This window comes from Solanum dulcamara, chromosome 9 (genome assembly GCF_947179165.1).
Source record: "Solanum dulcamara chromosome 9, daSolDulc1.2, whole genome shotgun sequence".
Taxonomy (NCBI): Eukaryota; Viridiplantae; Streptophyta; class Magnoliopsida; order Solanales; family Solanaceae; genus Solanum; species Solanum dulcamara.
This window is the reverse complement of record NC_077245.1, coordinates 74943757-74963336: the sequence shown is the minus strand read 5'-3', so window position 1 is coordinate 74963336 and position 19580 is coordinate 74943757. Positions and strand designations below refer to the sequence as shown.

The 19580-nt window shown below is 33.3% G+C and overlaps 2 protein-coding genes across 2 annotated transcripts; one reads left to right on the top strand and one right to left on the bottom strand.

Annotated features, from left to right (window-relative positions):
- Window positions 1–836: 836 nt before the first annotated feature.
- LOC129902850 (probable inactive purple acid phosphatase 29) lies at window positions 837–5610 on the top strand. The gene is made up of 4 exons (XM_055978278.1): window positions 837–1242; window positions 2381–2775; window positions 2925–3375; window positions 5114–5610. The coding sequence occupies exons 1-4, from the start codon at window positions 951–953 to the stop codon at window positions 5146–5148; spliced, it is 1173 nt and encodes a 390-aa protein (XP_055834253.1). The 5' UTR covers window positions 837–950; the 3' UTR covers window positions 5149–5610.
- A 755-nt stretch (window positions 5611–6365) lies between these two features.
- LOC129903368 (uncharacterized) lies at window positions 6366–11537 on the bottom strand. The gene is made up of 11 exons (XM_055978904.1): window positions 11184–11537; window positions 10717–10797; window positions 10508–10603; window positions 10330–10413; window positions 10126–10195; window positions 9902–9984; window positions 8156–8235; window positions 7831–7929; window positions 7626–7725; window positions 6798–6887; window positions 6366–6658 (listed from the first exon to the last, which is right to left on the bottom strand). Exons 1-11 carry the CDS (start codon window positions 11427–11429, stop codon window positions 6620–6622), a joined length of 1068 nt encoding a protein of 355 aa, XP_055834879.1. The 5' UTR covers window positions 11430–11537; the 3' UTR covers window positions 6366–6619.
- Between the last annotated feature and the right edge of the window lie 8043 nt (window positions 11538–19580).

Here is a 19580-nt window from a genome sequence, read left to right as displayed (position 1 = left end):
CATACTATTTGTAGTTATGACTATTTTTTTTCTATTATTTTCTATCGAAAATAACCTCATTATCTTCAAAGATAATGGTAAAGTTTCGTACAAATCATCCTCTCATACCCATCTTACAAAATTACACAAAGTATCTTATTATTATTATACCAAAAAAAAAACTCAATTATTTTAAACACTTTTGAATATAAAATGAAATAATTTTGCAAAACTTGTGACTTGACGAGTCAACTGAGACAAGAGTGAGAATTTGAGAATAAGAATAATTCCACACGGAATCCGAAAGCCGCCGTGAGTCGCGAGAATCCGACAAAAAACAAACCATTTCGTGAATACTTAATTTTGTAAATTTTTTATTTCTCACTCGTGTTTTGAGTTCGCATTAATTAAAGTTTCGATTAAATTCAAATCATGTACTGTATAATTAATTTAAGAATGGTGCTCTTAATCTTAGAATTTACTTTGATTTTTTTGATGCATTTTTTCATATATTGCTGAAAATCTTACATCCACCATTATCATCGATTTAATAAAAAATAGAAGTAACACAATTACAAGAACACAAGACATAACCAATTCTTTAAATTTGTTGTAATATTTGATTTAAATTAATACGTATAATTAAAGTAGATAATATATTTTATATAATTAACTAAATTATCTAATAGACAAATAAAAATAAATATATATTTTTTTAAATTTAGATCGAGAAATATCTAATTAAAATATTTACTAAGAATTACAGTGTGTTTAATTTAAACGTCTAAATAAAATATTTGAGTATCGGCAAAAATGATACTCCCCCGTTTTTATTTATATAAATAGTAACGGAAGGAGTATACTTATTAATTATAGTGGCATCACAAGAACTACTACTACATTTATTATTGGACCTTTCTCTCTTTTTCTTCTCAAAAAAAAGCTTTGAAAGTGTGAGGATTATTACAGCTATGGAGATTTCGAATTCGAGAAAATTATTTCTAATAATTGTATTTCTCAGCTCATTTGAGCTGTGTAAAGCATCTGGAGAGGCTGTTAATCCGCTTACGAAGTTGAGATTCGACGGAAAAAATGGTGAATTTAGGATTTTGCAGGTAGCGGATATGCATTATGCAGATGGAAAAACGACGCCGTGTGAGGATGTGTTGCCGCAGCAAATATCTTCCTGTTCCGATCTCAATACTACTGATTTTGTTCTCAGGATGATTCACGCCGAGAAACCTCATCTTATTGTTTTCACCGGTATACACACACACACACTCTCTCTCTCGCTCTATCTCTTCGGTTTTTGGCGTTTAATGGACTTGAATATGGATTACGAGTCATTTTTTTGAGTAATGTTCTGATATTTTTTTCATGATAGACCTGATTTTTGTACTGCATCGGACATTTCTAGATGGTTTGGCCAAAGTTTCTAAAATCTACTAATAATTTACGAAAGTGCTTTTTCTTAAAAGTAATTTTCGAAAAAGTACTCTGGTTGAGCACCTGGCCGGCCTAGTGGTCGATGAACTGCTTGAGAGTCATGTGATATCAAGTTCAAATCCGAGACAAAAACACTACGTGATTTCTTTCCATATGTCCTAGACTTGGGGCACAGAAGTACCTGGTATTTATCACGTGGAATTAGTTGAGGTGCACGTAAGCTGGCACAAACACCACGGTTATTAAAAAAATATATTACTCCGGCTGAGCTTTCAAAATAAGTAATGCTTCTGGAGAGGTGCTAATTTGTTGAGCTTCTCAAAAACACTTGTTGTTTTTCTAAAAGCTTGGCCAAACTTCTCGATTTTCTAAAATAAGCATTTGTAAAAGAAAATTCACTTTTGGCTTCTTAGAAGCTTGGCCAAACACGCTAGAGTGAATATTGTCATTAAGTGTCATTGTCTTTGCTTGAGGAAGAAAAGTGAGTGTGAATATTTACACTTATCTCGAATTTTGATGTTGTTTGAGTTTGGTTATTGTCAAAATGTTCCTAAATTTCTGAACTAGATGCATTAAATTGATTAATTATTTGTTGCAAGCAAGGGATTGAAGTGCATTTTGAGCTATTTCGTGGTATATATCTGTAAATGGGAATCAACTTTGAACTCAAAACTCAATGCTACTACTTGTTCCTGACTTTTGATTTAGTGCAGGTTTGAGTTCACTTATTGTGCAACTAACATTACCTTATGTATAGAACAATCATCATTTTGAATTCTTTCTGAAATCTAAGGACTTAAGCATCTTCTTGTCAAGATTCATCTATATTACCAACCAATGAAAAAGTATCCTCTTTATAGCAACCCAATAATTCTATGTCAAAATTTCCCCCCTAAGCTTTGGCCTTTGCTGCGTCAAAACCTTTCCTTTTATTAAACCAATTTAACCATTGCAGGGGACAACATTTTTGGATCTGATGCTAAGGATGCTGTAAAATCCATGGATGCTGCTTTTGCTCCTGCAATATCTTCAAACATACCATGGGCTGCAATACTAGGAAATCATGACCAGGAATCTACACTTTCAAGGGAAGGCTTGATGAAACATATTGTTGGCATGAAAAATACTTTATCTCAGTTAAATCCTCCTGATATTCCTGATATTGATGGTTTTGGGAATTATAATCTGGAAGTCCATGGGATTGAGGGTTCCAAGCTGGCTAATAAGTCCGTTCTCAATCTGTATTTCCTTGACAGTGGAGATTACTCTACTGTTCCTTCCATCCCTGGTTATGGTTGGATCAAACCCTCTCAACAGTTCTGGTTTCAAGAAACCTCTAAGAAGCTTAAGGTACCACAATTACTATTGACAACATGTGTGAAGCCTTTAGTTTGGTGCTGTTATATTAATCACTTGTCTCTTTTTGTTAAAAAAATATATATTAGTCACTGTATCTCTAACTTGTGAGCATTGACACTAAATTAACCTTTCAAATACAGAAAACTTACATGCACAATTCAAATGCTACGAAGGCTCCTGCTCCAGGCCTTGCTTACTTTCATATTCCTCTTCCTGAATATGCAAACTTTGACTCATCAAACTTCACTGGGGTTAGACAAGAAGGCATAAGCTCTGCTTCAATAAATTCAGGCTTCTTCACCACTATGGTGGAAACTGGTGATGTAAAGGCCGCTTTCGCAGGCCATGATCACAAAAATGATTTTTGTGGCAAGTTGATGGACATAAATCTTTGCTATGCTGGAGGATTTGGATATCACGCTTATGGGAAGGCTGGATGGTCAAGGAGGGCAAGGATGGTAGTAGCATCTTTGGAGAAAACAGGGAAAGGAGCGTGGGGAGATGTCAAATCTATTAAAACATGGAAGCGACTTGATGATGAACATCTTTCTACCATCGATACTCAGGTGCTTTGGAGCAAGAGGTCTACCGGTAAGATTCTGAGAATGTAGCTTCTCATCTCAGGCTTTGGGCTGTCCCAAGTTATATTATAATTCCAATGGTACTTTTCAGTTAATTTAGTTGGATCGATACATGTAAAACTGTTTGGTACTGGTGTTCAGTCAGAGTGTGCTGATATTGTCTATTGCTCTTTCGTCTGAGCTACGTTTCAAATTCAAACTGAGCATCAGATTTCTTAGTATGCTGCATGGTGTAATGAAGAAATTGTGTTCATTAGACATTGTATATGCTCCCTTCACATCCATATATCACTTTAAACACTGGCTCTATGTAGATGACAATGTAATTAACTAAGTATCTGCATATGCTCTTGTCGACTATCTATATTTCATTTTCCAAACTGATACATAGAGCTGTATTAGTCAGTTGGTATCAAAGGATTAAAGAGTAGAAATTCATTTAAGTAATTAGTTTAAACTAACCATGCGACCTTTTGGTATTTCGGCATGTCCTACTTGATTTTTATTGTGAGAGAAGGAGGCAGAATCTGCATGAATGGTGTATTTGGTTTTCCTTGAAAAGATTCTTGTTTTAGTAGGAGCTGCTGTTATGTTGTCTATTATCTGAAGTAAATAGAAATCCTTATTGGAATTTAACGTTTTCCACAATAAATTTAAAATATTAACTGTTAGATACAGTCTGATTAACCCAAAAGATTGAGTATGCTATGCAGGCCCCTAATTACCAAAATGATTTGTTTTATACTGAAAAATTATAAACACAGCTTAAGTTCCTCAAAGTGAAATGATTTTAACTTCTAGATTAGTCTATAAGCCGAAGTATCTTAACGTGTATAGGTTGTTTAGATTGAGAACTAGTTATGTAGGGATTATGATGCAGGGATTGCTTATACAGTGAATAATCATGTAGGAATTGTCACACGATGAAGAATAATGCAGCTATTGTTATGTGGGGCAGGGCTTTTTAGAAGTGCAGGAAATATTCTTAAAAGAGCTTCTTCGAAATTTTGTTATCTTTTCAAGATAGAAAGTCTTTAGTTACTCTTTTGCATGCATTTGCTAATACATTGATTCCCTCATATCTTGTGTTGGTTTTAACGATAGCGTAGTTAATAAGGCCAGTGAATATTGTATTATATTATGTGGTGCATATATTCTTGTATGGCCAGAAACTTTATGTTGGGACTATTATTGTTAATGCATTAACGTAAACCAAAAACAACCCGTTACGTTTGTGTGTTGGGTAGTAGAAAAAGACATGTTCGGTGTGTAAGAGATTTCAAATTAGAGTCTGACTCAAAAGTGTATATAATATCAAAAGTATTAACTGGTTTGAGTTGATTTTCAAGAGTTTGCTGTTTGATCTCCATTGTAATGATGCAAACAGACTAGCTTTCTATGTTCGCTAATCATCTGTCAAGTGTAATTAAACTGTGTGTTTTGTAGAAGATATTCCCCATTTCTTGTTCATGGATTCTTCTCTTGTTTGTTCCTTGAGCTGAGGGTCTATCGGAAATAACCTCTCTACCTGCCAAGGTAGGGGTAAGGTCTCCGGACACTCTATCCTCCCCAGACCCCACTTATGGGATTACACTGGGTATGTTGTTGTTGGATTCTTCTCTTGTTTCCCTTCCCTTCGTGTTTCAATATGTATAATATTTCTGGCTCCCCTAGCAGTTGTTACTACCTTAGTCAGGTAATTTAGTACGTATCTGATTTTTTAATGTGTATGGATTTTCTTTTAACAGGTGCTCGTAGAAAAAAGCCTATCGGCCATCAGTAAGAAGTCTTATTACTGAAGCATGAGCACAAATTGGTAGCAGAGGCTTCTTCTTCAATTTGCATCAGCTGGAAAGGTTTATACTTGTTGTCTGGGTTTATTTACTTAGGGTCAAAAGTTATTTAATAAGTAATGTTAAAGGTGATATATAGGATCAAGCAATATATGTAGGTCACATTCAGAGAATGAAATAGGGACCCTATTTAATATAGTTTGCATTTCAAAAAGATGTACTAGAAAAGCACGATCGGATACCATATCTCTACCTTCTCAAGGTAGGGCAAGGTATATGTACGCTCTATTCTCCCTAGATCCCACATGTGGGATTACACTGGGTCTATTGTTGTACTAGAAAAACATGAACTATTTTGTAGTACCTATGTCTGAATGTAACAGACGTTGTGCCTTCTTTTTTTCCCCATAACATTATTATATTTAAGAAATATGATACCTGAGGGTTGTCAATTCTGTTATTCTCAGTTGCAACTTCCTTTGTTTATTGGGATTTAGCTTTCCCATTTGCCATTTGTTGCCAAATTCTCTTAATCTTTTCATCTCACGAAGCATTTCCAAAATACATAACTATGTAAAGAAAATGAAGTTTTGTATAGTTGATCCCAATTCGTGAGAGATCTAGGAATCTTGTATTGTTTTGTTTGGACAAAGGGAAGTTCATAAATATAAAAGGCATAGTACATAAATATGTTTAAAATACACATAAGACGTTATGTAGGATGTCGTGCAGGACGTGATATGCTATGTAAGACACTAAGTAGAACACTTATGTCTACTTGTTCAATTAAGTTTAAGTGTCTACTTGTGTACATTTATGTATTATGCCAATATAAAAAAAGTTTTTTTAATTCCATTTGACTCGATGCATCAATGAGCCTCCAACAGAAACATTTTTTTTGTCGTCGACGAGTTCTCCTTCAATGCCCTACTATTCATAGAAGTTGATTGATTTAAGAAAAACAAGGGAATGACCCATGGCATCAGTTGAACTAAACGAGTTGAGTAGCGAACCAACTTCTAGTAGCTACCGAGCATAGAGTTAGCTTTTTGGCAGCTCATGAACCCAGCACTTCAGATGATCCCAAGGAATAAGCTTTCGCATCATCAACAACATACTCAATATAATCCCACAAGTGAGATATGTGTATGCAAACCTTACCCCTATACCTTAGGAGATAGAAAGGTTGTTTCCAATAGCTTTCACATCAGCAACCTTAAATTAAGTAATTAATCATCTTGTTGCTAAAGGTCACATACAACTTTTGTGATGGACTAAGACTAAAACCCAACCTTTCTACTTTAATAAGTTACTGTAAGGAATAGTTCATTACAAAAGTGCACCCCCACCTAGAAAAACAGTTAAACAGAAAAGATCAAAATTTTCATAGTGAACTTCTGCCTCTGACATGGTTTGGGTACAAAGACCTTGAAATCCCAACGGCAGAAACATCCAACATTATCACAAGAAAAATCTCCGTCGACTTGTATCCATCTCCGGCTGAAAGAAAACAGGACGGATTAGAAAATTTATTGTCAATCATAAACAAGTTTTGGATTTCATTTGAAGTATGGAAAAGCACAAGCTCCAGTTGAAAAGGTATATACAAACTAGACATCATTTTTTCAACATGGATTACCTTGTGAACCCATTCATATTCCCCACCCTTAGTATCAAAAGTACCATGCTGGAGACTGATTAATTTGAGAGTAAATCGCGGACCACATTCCTGAAAGTTAGAAAACACCAAATCAATGTCAGGATATATGTCCATCGCCGGAAGCTAGTGTGCAAGGAAAAATAAAAGCAGACGACCTAATGGACACCACAAAGGACAAAACGAAGACCAAATAAGAGATGAAATCAGTTCACACCCTCCCTCCCCTCACCCAAATGGAAAGGAAAAACATAAGATTGTCTTAGGATTCCACTTGTAGCTAATTACAAAGTTGTTTCACGGGTGTTTTTGTTCAATTATGTTTCCTAGTTAATTGAATATTACAGCATTGAATCTTTTTCAGTTCATTCGGACAGCACTAGAAATCCTTCTTGTTGGATTTACACTTGGGTAGGTACATATAGGTCTTTAGCGGCACAAGCTATGAGCAGATATACTCATGCAATAGGCAAACAATTTTGTGCCAACGCAAATTTCTTTAGAGATATTAAATACCTGCTGTTTTGTATTCCACTCCATTAAATTTTTTTCATTTAGAGCATAAGTTTTCTCAGAGTTTCCACGAAGACAAAATCTACCTACGCCTGTCGGATAATAGCAGAAATCCAGTATTACATGAAAATAGTTTTGTTCCTTTCTTTCCAATCCAACATCAATGATTTATCCTCCTTTAACTAGCGATGGACCCATTAGATGCAACCCACTCCATTCAAGGTTGAAAAGACTCCAAAAATCTTGAAAATAACCCTGTATTCCTAAAACCAATGCAGTAGAATCAGAACAACAAACCTGCAGACGGGCAACTGTCCTTTCTTGTGAGTTCTTCTCATCCTTGCTTTTTTTACCTTTTGATTCTTTCTGTTTGCTCTCTTTGGTTTCAAAAATGTAGCTTCACAAAAGCGAATAAGTTCATCAGCAGAACATGTTAGTAAGAGTCTTTACTGTTCAACTTTAGAAACAGAAGTGGATTACACAAGGGTTAATGAGGGCATACCGATGATGGCGAAAAAATATGAAATCACGTTGGTTGTGGAAGGTCACAACTCGACGGCCACGAAATTCAGGGTCTTGTGGAAAAAGTGACTGTACCATCCTACACGAACAAAATCAGCAAACATACATTAGCATAATCAATTGTAAGTTGTAACATAAGCTTCTCAAAGAAGAGCTATAATCTAAAGATAGATTCTCATCTTACTTCTATCTCTTCATCAGCAAAAGGTGTCAAAATTTTATTAATGTATGAAATATATCAATACTCCGTCTCTGGAAATAATTATGAGAATTAAAATAATCAAGGAAAATCATAGTGGCTTTACCTCCCAACTCGATGCCCCAAACGTGTTGTGAAGTTGGTCAAAACTAGCTCAGGCTTGTGACTAGTTGGCTTTCCATGATTCTGCAAGCAATAAAGGAGTTGTTAGTTGAACATCTATTAGACATACATTCTGCTTCAGATTAACCCCATTAATCACTTACAACATCTTATGCTGAGTTATACATAGATTCATGCAGCAGTGTCAATATTTTTTTTTTCAATTTCCCACCCGGTGTCCGGAACCCGTGGAGCCCCGACTAAATCCGGATTGCGCACTGCAGGGCCCATTAGGGGGTAACCATCATGAAAAAGGAATTTTCTGACGGGTGGTTAACTTACAATAAATAAGGCTTCTCTCCCTAGAAGAGAACACACCCAAAATTCACTTTCTCATGTGGATTCCTTTTAGAAGTAATCCTCGACAAATTTTCTCTTTTGATAAAGTGAGCATGTCCTAATAATTCCGTTAACGCCAAGTATGTTTCTCTACCCTTCTCCACTTAAATGCGAGGCTTAGTTCACATGACGTAGAACTCGAACCTATGACCTAAGTCACAAGTCACTCAACCTTAGCCACTTGAACTGAGCCCTAGGGGTTATTAGTTGAGAATAAATTTTAGTCCATTATCCTCGTGTTTTGAATGTTGTGGATGGTCCTAAGCGTTGGCCTCAAAGTAGATTATATATTCTCAACTAAATGGTATCAGCTATATAAATATTTTTCTACCATTGTGGCCTATCTTTTACAAAGTCTACATTGATTCCAATAGACTGTAGGTCTTTTGAAATAACTTCCTTCCATGTGATTGTAGGTCTATCTCATCTCCTTTAAACGCCTTCACTTAATATGGTTTCACACCTATAGATTGATGTTTGATGTATCTGGAATCGACGCAACACATGACCACATCATCTCAAACGACATTCTCTCATTTTATCTCAGTATGTGGTATTTGCACTTGGCGAATGAGGTCATTTTTAATCTTATCAAATCTTGAATGCCCGTACATCCATCTTAACATTTGCATCTCGACTTTAGCAGCCCAACCTTCACTCCCATGTAATAGTGATGGCCTTATAATAGTTCTATCGAACATACCTATGATTCCTGATTACTTATTCTGTGCAACAACATACATATGAACTAGTCTACAAAATATGCCAAGGAAAACTAAACTATCTTTGAAAAAAAAGACATGCCAATTAAGCATAAGAAGGTTTTAATACATGATACATAAATTTAAAAAGTTCAATAGCACTCAATCTTGTCCTGTACAATACAGTTCCTTCATACCTGATTGATTATCACAGTGCAAAGACAGCATGACATACATGCGAACCACGAACAAAAAATGCAAGGGAAAACCAAACTAACTGTTAACACATTATGGCTGTGGCAATGCAATAGGATGAAATTTCCACTTCAAAATCAGACTCACCATCATCTATTTGAAAATCTTAGTAATGTCTAAGAGGAAACTTTGAGTGTCGATTTAATTCAAACAACTCAGTTGTCGTCAAAGTATCAATTACGGACTAGGATCGCCAAGACGACCTCATGTTCATTTGATTCTTTTTGTATGAATCTAATGAAACTGTAATGTGTAGTGTATAAACCGTAGCAACTTTACCAGAAGCAATTAGACAACAGTATAAGTCCGTAAGTGCCCCTACTTTCCTATTCTTTTCCTTCATTTTTTAGTGAAGAGGGGGGAGAAGGATCCATTTAGAAGGAGAACTATCGAACCTTGATATCCTTCCGTAGCATGAGCTTTGAGAGCTTGAAATGAGCAGTAGGTCCATCAGGTAAACCAATGATGAGAAGAGCATCTAAAGAAAGAAAATGAAAAAAAAAATGATTAAGCCGGCAATTCAGACCGAAAAAGAAACTGGAAAGGTGAATGAATGCAGAAACACAATCCATAGCTATTATTAGAGGAATCAAAAAAGTAATGTGTTCAAGAATATGACCTGGTTCACGGCGATTGGTGTGAACTACAATAACAGAAGTAAATTCCTTCTCATTTGCATATTGGACAATCTGCAAAAGTTAGAAAAGCAATGAAAATTTTGAACTAGTACAATGGAAAAACTCCTTTAATTTGAATAATATAAGGGCATTCATATCACCAAGAAACATGAAAAGGAATGAGAAAAGAGAAGGCAAGAAAGAACCTTTTTCAGGTCATATGTCCCTCGTTTATAGTAATGAGCATTAGGAATCACAGAAATAAGATCGGAAATAAATGCTGGTCCTCTCTGAAGAATGGAATAACAAAATTATTTGTCGAATTAAGTTCAAAGTCAAATCAATAAGCAAAGCAATAGGGAAGCACAAAATATACAAGCTTACTGTAGAGTTATAACGGGATGTTGTAATCAATATTTTCGGGGTACGCTCGTTCCGCAGAACTGCACTAAACTCATCAACATCGTTGCCAGCAAATAGCTTCAAACACAAATCAGGGAGAGCACCAAAATATTTAATGGGCGCTTCTCCAATGATAAAACTACATATTTTTCACTGTTAACTTGAAGAATCAAACAAGAATAAGAGAAAACCTCTTCATCATCAGGTAAACAGACAGTCTCATCTAACTCCCTTGTATTCTCAATCGTACGGGGTACCATCTTTGGTGGAGGCTGTTCATAAAAATCCGTTGATCAGTTCGCAAAAAAACAAACCTAAAATGATCAATCGAACAATCAACAATCAAAAACCTTAAACCCTAAGAACCGTATATTGGAATTTTAGGCAGCCTGTTCACAAAAATATCATTCACCCATTAATTAAGTAGCATTAAGAAACAATCCCACAAAGCCTAAATCTCACAATCAAGAATCAAAACACTACATCCTAAGAACCAAATTTTTTTGAAATTTAAACAAAAACAACATTGACCCATCAATTAATTAGCATAAATAAACAACCCCATAATGTCCATTAACGAATTCAACACTAAAATCTCCAAAACCCCAAAACTGTAAAAAAAAAAAACAAATTTGCAAAATTTCAGCAGCTGTTTTACCTCCTCCCCTAGCTCCAATGCTTTCTTCTCAACAGCTTCACGAGCTTTAACCTTTTTCCGCTTCTCAACCTTCTTCTGCTTCTTCAACTTAGCATGGACAGCTGATCTTTTCTCCTTGTTCTTAATCATTGAAGGACGCATGCTTTCTCTTCCCTCCTGCTTCTCTTTCACCCTTTTCTCTTTCATAGGCTTCTCTTCTTCATCTTCCTTACCACCATCTTCGCTCAAGTTCCGTTTTCTCCCCATAGTAAGTCTAGTGTAAAGGGTCTTCGCGGCGGAGCTAATGGAGAAGAGCAAAGGGAAGAAGGTTTCCGAGTGGAGCAAAACGGCGCTTTTTTGAGTATGTAAGTTAAAAATTTTTAGTGTTGGTTAAATATTTATTAAATTCCATCTGTTATATTTAAAAGTTTAAGAATTTGAACTAAATATTTTAGCCCAAAAAAAATACAATTATTTATAAAAAAATAAATTAAACAAATCTAATGGAGAGAAAATACACCCACAAAAAACATAGAAGAAAAAACATTGGAGTATAGTAACAATAATAAACTAGGATGAAAGAATAAAAAATAGAGTCGATGAACTCCTTTATTTATAGCCAATGAAGGGTAGTATAAAGTATAAACATGTGCTTATTGTGTTAAAAAAAATACAATTTTCACAAAAGTCACGTCTTATCGAAAAAGTCACAACCCTTCAACGTGAAGAAGTATTTATTTTTAATATAATATAAATAAATAAATATAAATATAAAATATAAAAGATATACTAAATTGAGTGTTTTTTAGTTTGAGGTATTATAATAATTAAATATTTAAGTTATTTATGTTTAAAATTGAGAGAAAACCTCTCTATTTATAGCCAACAAATGGTGATTGAACATATGTTACCCTTCAGAAAAATTACAATATTTTGGAAAAGTCACAACCGTTTGAAAAAATTACAACCCTTCTGAAAAGTCATAATCTTTCAATGTGAAAATGTGTTTTCTTTTAATATAACATAAATAAATATATTTTTGGTTGGGTGTATTAAATAAATAAATATATTTTTAGTTGGGGATAGTATAATAATTTAACATTCTCAAGTTATAAAGTCCATGCTTTTAAGGTATTATAGATTATAAATATAGATAGATTTATAGATTATAGATGGGATGTCTAGAGTTCATCCATCCTTAATCAGAATTTCCGAGTTTCATTTTTTGGGTATAAAATAAATCTTGTTAAGAGTGTTGCCTTTAGAATAGACCTCGTAACGCGCAATCCGAATATAGTCATCCATCCTAACTGAAATTGCGTGTATACAATATTCGATTATAACTATATATATATATATATATATATATATATATATATATATATATATATATATGGATAGCGAACTGTATATCTATATATCAATTTTCAAAGTATAAGTTGGATGTGTATATGACCAATTATATGTGTATCTATGAATTTTCAAAATAGAAGTTGGATGTATATTATGTGTGTATATTCAATATATGTATTTTCAAATAGTATATTACACCATTGACCGACTATATTTATTAGCTCAATATGGCCCATGGTCTAAAGTTCTAAACCCAAATACTATTGGGGCGGCCCAAATTGCATCTCTATGTTTAGGTTCACTTGGTAGTTTCTAAGCTAGCGTTTGGTCATTTTGAAATTTTATTTTCAAATATTAGTTTTGTCATATATTTTGAAATTCAAATATCTGTTTGGTCTTGGATCAAGTTTTAAAATCATATTTTTTAAAAAAAATTCAAGTTTCAAAAATTGTCTCGGACAAGTTTTAAAATTTTTGAGATTTCCACTCAAAAAAATTCCAAATAATTTACTTGTTCAAAACACAACTTCCAGTTCAAAAAATCGTAATTTTAAAAACTCAAATTTTCAAGTTGGTCAAACGAAAGCTAGAAGTCCCAACTGACACTTGACAAGCAAATGAAGAGGGTTTAAATCGAATCATATTATTTAATCACAGTTAAGTAAAAGATTAAAGCTAAATGTGACATTTATTAACTATGACTTAGTGACAAAAGAAAAGTAGAAGCTACCCTATGTTAATTATTGATATAAATATCGATTACAAATAAATTCTTATTGTTATGTGATTGAACCATAAATATTTTTATTATATTGAAAAGCTTTACTTCTTTATAACTATGTGACAAAAATTCGTTATTGGTGGCATGAAATGGACAAGATCTCTTCATCATTAACTAGAAATTTCGAGTTTAAGTTTTATTCTAATCATGAAGAAATTTTTAGTAGAAAATGCATCCCATTTTAAAACGCAAATATAAATTAGTGGAGTAAATCCTTTTCAGACCAGCACAGCACAGAATGAAAGTTTAGTGCACACTGCCCATTTATTTGCCCAATATATCTCCTGACCTATCAAATAATAGTAGAAAGTGTGACATCCATAAAATAAACTCACTATTATATTTTTTGGGGGTCAAATAATTGATGTGTTTTTGTTCCTTTCTGTTAGTTTGTTTGGCCGTGGAAAGAAAAGGGAAAATAAAAATAAAAAGTAGAACAAATGACATTTTTGGAGTGTAATTTTATAAGAACACATCATTTCACTATTTTAATTATGATCCACGTTTCATAATTCAATTGGAAGTATTTATAATTATTATAAATGTCACGACTCAAAATGGGCCATGAGTGACACTCACACTTAATCTCCTACGTGGGAGAACCAACGATACAAAACCCAACTTATAAAGTATGACAATAACGCGGAAGCTCAATTTATGAGAGTAAGAAGTAATTAAAGCACTAAAGTCTATTAGATACGTTTTTCCAAAACCTGAAAATCATCACTCCAAGGACATCTAATTCTAAAATAATAAGTCTGAAAATATCAAACACCAGAATAAATAAATAACTTAATGTGTCCGAAAACTAAGGACATCATGCCATGCCCGAGAGAATCTAACACGAGCTAGAAGGAGTAGCTCACCCTGGAACCTGATGTGCTGGACACTGTCTAGAGCTGAGGTCGAGTCGAAGTCGATGGAACACTCGTTGCACTCCACAAAATAAAACAAAGAAAAAATAAGTAGGGGCCAATACAGGACAACATATACTGAGTAGGTATCATCGGCCGACTCAAAATAGAAATCAATATTCATAAAATAATAGTGGAAAATCAACCATAGCACTTAACAAGCGACAAACAACAAGATCAATATCAAGTGACAACACAATGAAACAGTTACGTAATCAATTCACAATATCCAAAGTATACACGAGGACTCAGGCTTCCACACCACGCTATTTTGGGAAATGAATTATTTGAGATTGGGTAGTAATAAGTCAATTTAATATATATTTTTTAATATTGTCGTGTCAGAACGTGACACCCAATCTAAATATACCGTGTCGGAAAGTGACACTCAATCCAAATATACCGTATTGAAATGTGACACCCGATCCAAATATAATTAATTTATCATTCTTTATCATCACCTTTCACTTCATTAGCAATATTCCATCAAACCTTCTTTATTCAAGGCATCACTTTTGATAAGACAAGTTCAAGATTATGGATTTTATGGTCTTGGAATTGCAGACCAATCCCAATAATATATCAACCATTCAAACCACAACAATTAAATGCACAGTAAACTTTACACATTACTCAATAACTATCAATCGCTATTAAAAGACTATCTATGATATAGAATAAACCATAACCTACCTCGATCGAAAAACCGAAGTCTAGCAAGCTAATTCACCAATATTTTTTCTTTCTTCAACGCTTCACGTTTCCAATCTATCAAGTATACAATATTCGTAAGCAAACGAATTCGTAGACACCAATATTATATATAGGTTTAGCCTAGACCCAACACTCACTTAATTCTATAATTAATTTCTTAAATTCCAAACTTAGGATTAAGTCCTAATTTCTCTCATTAATATAACTCTAATGGTATTCATATCATATAATATACCTAATATTTAATTATTTATCTTAATATATCAAAATTTGGATTATGATTTGATAACTATAAGAAAATCATAAATCAAAACCAAGTTATGCAAACCCGTACTAAAACACGAAAACCAATATTACTTGTGAAACATTTTATCCAATATGTTGCATGTATGCCTATTCTATAATATAACATCCATTGGTCATCATAAACCAATCATTGGCCATAATTACCTCATAATGACCACTAGCCCTTGTTACAGTAACCAATAGAAATGATATTTCACTTTGCTAATCCAACCTTACAACAATTGAAGTCTAACTCTCTCTCGTACATCAATATAATATTACTCTATGCGTATATATCTTAGAAATCACTATAGAATTGGAGTTTACCTGATGTAATTTGTTTTTTTTTTGTTTTGTGTTTGCCGCCGCCGTTGTTGGTTCTATCTGTCTCAGGGTATCAGTAATTTGTGGTATGACAAAAAGAAATACTAATCCCTATTAACTTATTTTAATAAATAAAGTGGTATATGATATTTAATAAATTATCACTTTAACCCATCAATTATCTAAAGTTACCCCTCAGCTGAATAACCGTAGTTATCGAATAGTCCAAAATACCCATTAAAAATTTACGGGTTGAGTCTTTTATAAAATAAAAAGCTCTAGTACTCAAACCGACCTAATGGGTAGTTACAATAAACCTATCAAAAAAGTCCTTTTCAAAATATTACTTAATTTAATTTTGCTTTTCATTTTTAATATTTGTTTTTATTTAGTCGGTAACAATTAACTTAATTTTTTTGTTTAGTATGCGCAAATTAGCTTCTATTTTATGTTTAGTAGGCACCAATTAGCTAACATTTTATGGTTCACATATGAAATTTGAAGTTCTGCAATAATGGCAATTTTTTAATTGCAAAGGTTGAAAACCTAGCTATTTGTGAATTTTATATCTTCAATCTCATTAAGTGATGATTGCCTTTATAAACGAAAAAATACCTTTGTATAATAATTATTTCCTGCATATCGTAGAGATGTTTAGTCACGGGTTCGAATCGTAAAAACAATAACTAATGCTTGCAATAAGGTAGATTGTCCACATCACACTTTTAGAAGGCGATCCTTCCTCAAGTCTTACGTGAACGCGGAATACTTTATACACCGAGCTAACATTTTAATAAGTTTACATGATTAAAACATTCATGGCCCTCAAAGTAACAAAAAGTACGAATATGGTACACTTACACTAAGCATTAATATGAAAGTGATGGGCTTTGTCAAGTCCATATATATTTGGGCCCAAAACTTACCTTATTGGTCAAAGTGTACTCTTTTGATTTGTGTGAATAAAGTTTTAAAAAATAGTCCCTTTCAAGAATGATGGTCTCTTGATATACCAACACTACCAACAATAATATACTATTCACAATCTTTTGGGTATGAATTTCATTTTCAAATGGTCATTTTCACAATTTGTGTGGCTACATGTTGCTCTATCATCTTTTATCACTAGCAAACATACACTAAATGCAAGATCCCATCTCACCTAGCATAATTGCATTATTCTAAAGTAGATTTTAATTTGAACAGAGGTAAATTCAAAATTTAAAATTTATCGATCAAAATGAATATAATGTATATATTATATTTTGTTGCATATAAAACAATAGAGTTTAAGTTAATCTCATAGCTCGCTCTCCATTGAGTAATCTTCAGATAAATGTTGTATAGAAGCTAGAGTTGTGGTAATTATCCTAATATCATTTTGGGTGCTAAGTATATCTAGGTTGTATATCATAATATGTTCGAGCTTGAAAATAAAGAATTTTTAAGTGCAGAGCGGGTTATGGATAGAATTTTCAAATAATCACTTTTTAGCTTCTGTAATTGAAAAATAGTTATTATCTTGGAGTTTCAAAATTCACAATAAAAATTCAAGAAAAATTAATATCTACTAGTTTTTGAAATTTAAGAATAGTGACTATGCTCTTAACGATAGCATCGAAAAGTTACCAATAAACGTTGTTTCTTTATGCTTCCCCCTTAGTAGGTTTGTCCATTTAAACAAATCGAATTAGTGAAAAATTTGGAGGCATAAAAAATATAAGTTTTTAAAAGTAGCCAATTATTGAATTAAAAGCATGACCAAGTTGGTGGCATAAGCAATAGTATCAAACATGTTGCATATGGCCAAAAATTAAAGGTCAAATCCATCGGTGACCCCTTAAAGTTGGCATCAATTTTCACTTAGACATCTAAACCAGGAGATGTTCATTTTAGACACCTAATGTAATGGTCTGATATGTCATTTTGGCACTTTTTAAATAATCTGAAATTGGAGTCTAGAGCGTATATTACACTTTTCTCCACATAGATTAGTTGACCAATTATATCCTGCCAACACTACGCCTAACGTGTCAAAAGTAACGAATTAAATAAAGACACGTGTCATATATATATATCAAAAATAAATATCAAATAATGACTTTTGAATAGAAAAAAATTACCAATAATTTGATGACACGTGACTTTTTTTTATCCAAATAATAATTTTTTTAAGAAATAAAAATTAACAACTATTAACCCCCACCCCCACACCCTATCACTGGTCTTCCAACACCACCCACCCCTTCGTCGTCTTCTCCAACCCCCCCACCCCACCGTATTATAAAGGAAAGTATCGTGTTAATGCTTGAAAATACGACTGAAAATGTAGGCTACCGAAAAGAGGAAAAAAAATAGATTTCATCCACAACCACAACAAATTCGACAAAATCACATCAAATAATCAACATTCCACAAGGCTGTAGATGATAGTAGTACTCCCTCCATCTCCATTTTTTTTACAATTCTAGAGAGTCAATATGACTAAATTACGGAGGTAAGACTAGAGATTTATTCTTAAAAATTAAAAATTCAGATCTTCCGAAACTAGAAACTACTTGAAAAGTACTTGAAAGTGCAATTCTCCTCATAATTCTCCTCAGTTCTGCCTTTTTCTTTTTCCAAATCAGAGAAACAAGCTAAGAAATTAGGGCAAAAATGAAGAAAAAAAATAAAAATTAACAACTATTAATCCCACCCACCCTATCAGTGGTCTTCCAACACCACCCACCCCTTCGTCGTCTTCTCCACCCCCCCCACCATATTATAAAGGAAAGTATCGTGTTCATGCTTGAGAATACGACTGAGTATGTAGGCTACCGCAAAGAGGAAAAAAATAGATTTCATCCACAACCACAACAAATTCGACAAAATCACATCAAATAATCAACATTCCACAAGGTTGTAGATGATAGTAGTACTTCCTCTATCTCCATTTTCTTTACAATTCAAGACTAGAGATTTATTCTTAAAAATTAAAAATTCAGATCTTCCGAAACTAGAAACTACTTGAAAAGTACTTGAAAGTGCAATTCCCCTCATAATTCTCCTCAGTTCTGCCTTTTTCTTTTTCCAAATCAGAGAAACAAGCTAAGAAATTAGGGCAAAAATGAAGAAGGGGCATAAATATATAGATAAGAGAGATATGACCGTTATAGGCCTTGTTTGATGCAACATCAAATGAAAAAATAGCTTCTACGCGCCTCAGGTAGGTGAAAAACATGCGAGGTGCCAGCTGTGTAAAAAGTGTCAAAATGACACATCAGACCCTTACACTAGGTGTCTAAAATGAACATCTCCTGATTTAGGTGTCTAAGTGAAAGTTGGTGCCAACTTTAAGGGGCCACCGATGGATTAGACCAAAATTAAATATGGGGTGAAGGACTGTCAAAAAAGGACACTTACTTCAATTTAAGACCCGAAGGACAACTAAGGTGTCCTTCAATTCTCCGTCGTCATATGTGATGATATTTAATTGAATGCAAAAATTAAAATAACGATATACTTTTAATTGGGATGGAGGAGCAATACATAATCTCTCAAGACATATGCACAAAGTTTTCAGCTTTGACTCAGTAAAGTATTCCCTCTGTTTCATTTTAATTGTCACTTTAGCTTAAAAATATCATCACCGAATAATCGTTACTTTAAAAACTCAAAATTAGTTAGCAATGTTTTCAATTATACCTTTAATATTAAAGAAATAATTCTTTTTAATATTGTTCAATACTAAATAAAACATTTAAAAAAAACGATAGTTAAAATGAGTCGGAAGGAGTATATAGGAAAATGGAAAAAATAAAATCACATGAGTGATTTTATTTTGGCTATATAATAATTCTTCCCCTTCAACAATTACATACAAATAAAGAAACAAATACACACTTTGATCAAAGACAAATTACAATTGAAAGACAATTCTTGAGAAAATAGGCCAAGATATATCAACTTCAATTTTTTTTCCAATATTCTTGGCATTCTTTTTCCCCATGAAACTTAAATCAAACATTTTCAATACATTTCTATTAATTTCAAGAAAATTAAAAA

Bases quoted from the DNA above. Each gene is read 5' to 3' on its own strand.
- LOC129903368 (XM_055978904.1), bottom strand. From the start codon at position 11,429: ATGGGGAGAAAACGGAACTTGAGCGAAGATGGTGGTAAGGAAGATGAA. The intron at 10,798-11,183 runs GTAAAACAGCTG...TTTTATGAACAG, and splicing joins CATTGGAGCTAGGGGAGGAG to CCTCCACCAAAGATGGTACC. The intron at 10,414-10,507 runs GTAAGCTTGTAT...TCCATTCTTCAG, and splicing joins CATCCCGTTATAACTCTACA to AGAGGACCAGCATTTATTTC.
- LOC129902850 (XM_055978278.1), top strand. From the start codon at position 951: ATGGAGATTTCGAATTCGAGAAAATTATTTCTAATAATTGTATTTCTC. The intron at 1,243-2,380 runs GTATACACACAC...TAACCATTGCAG, and splicing joins TCATCTTATTGTTTTCACCG to GGGACAACATTTTTGGATCT. The intron at 3,376-5,113 runs GTAAGATTCTGA...TTCTTTTAACAG, and splicing joins TTGGAGCAAGAGGTCTACCG to GTGCTCGTAGAAAAAAGCCT.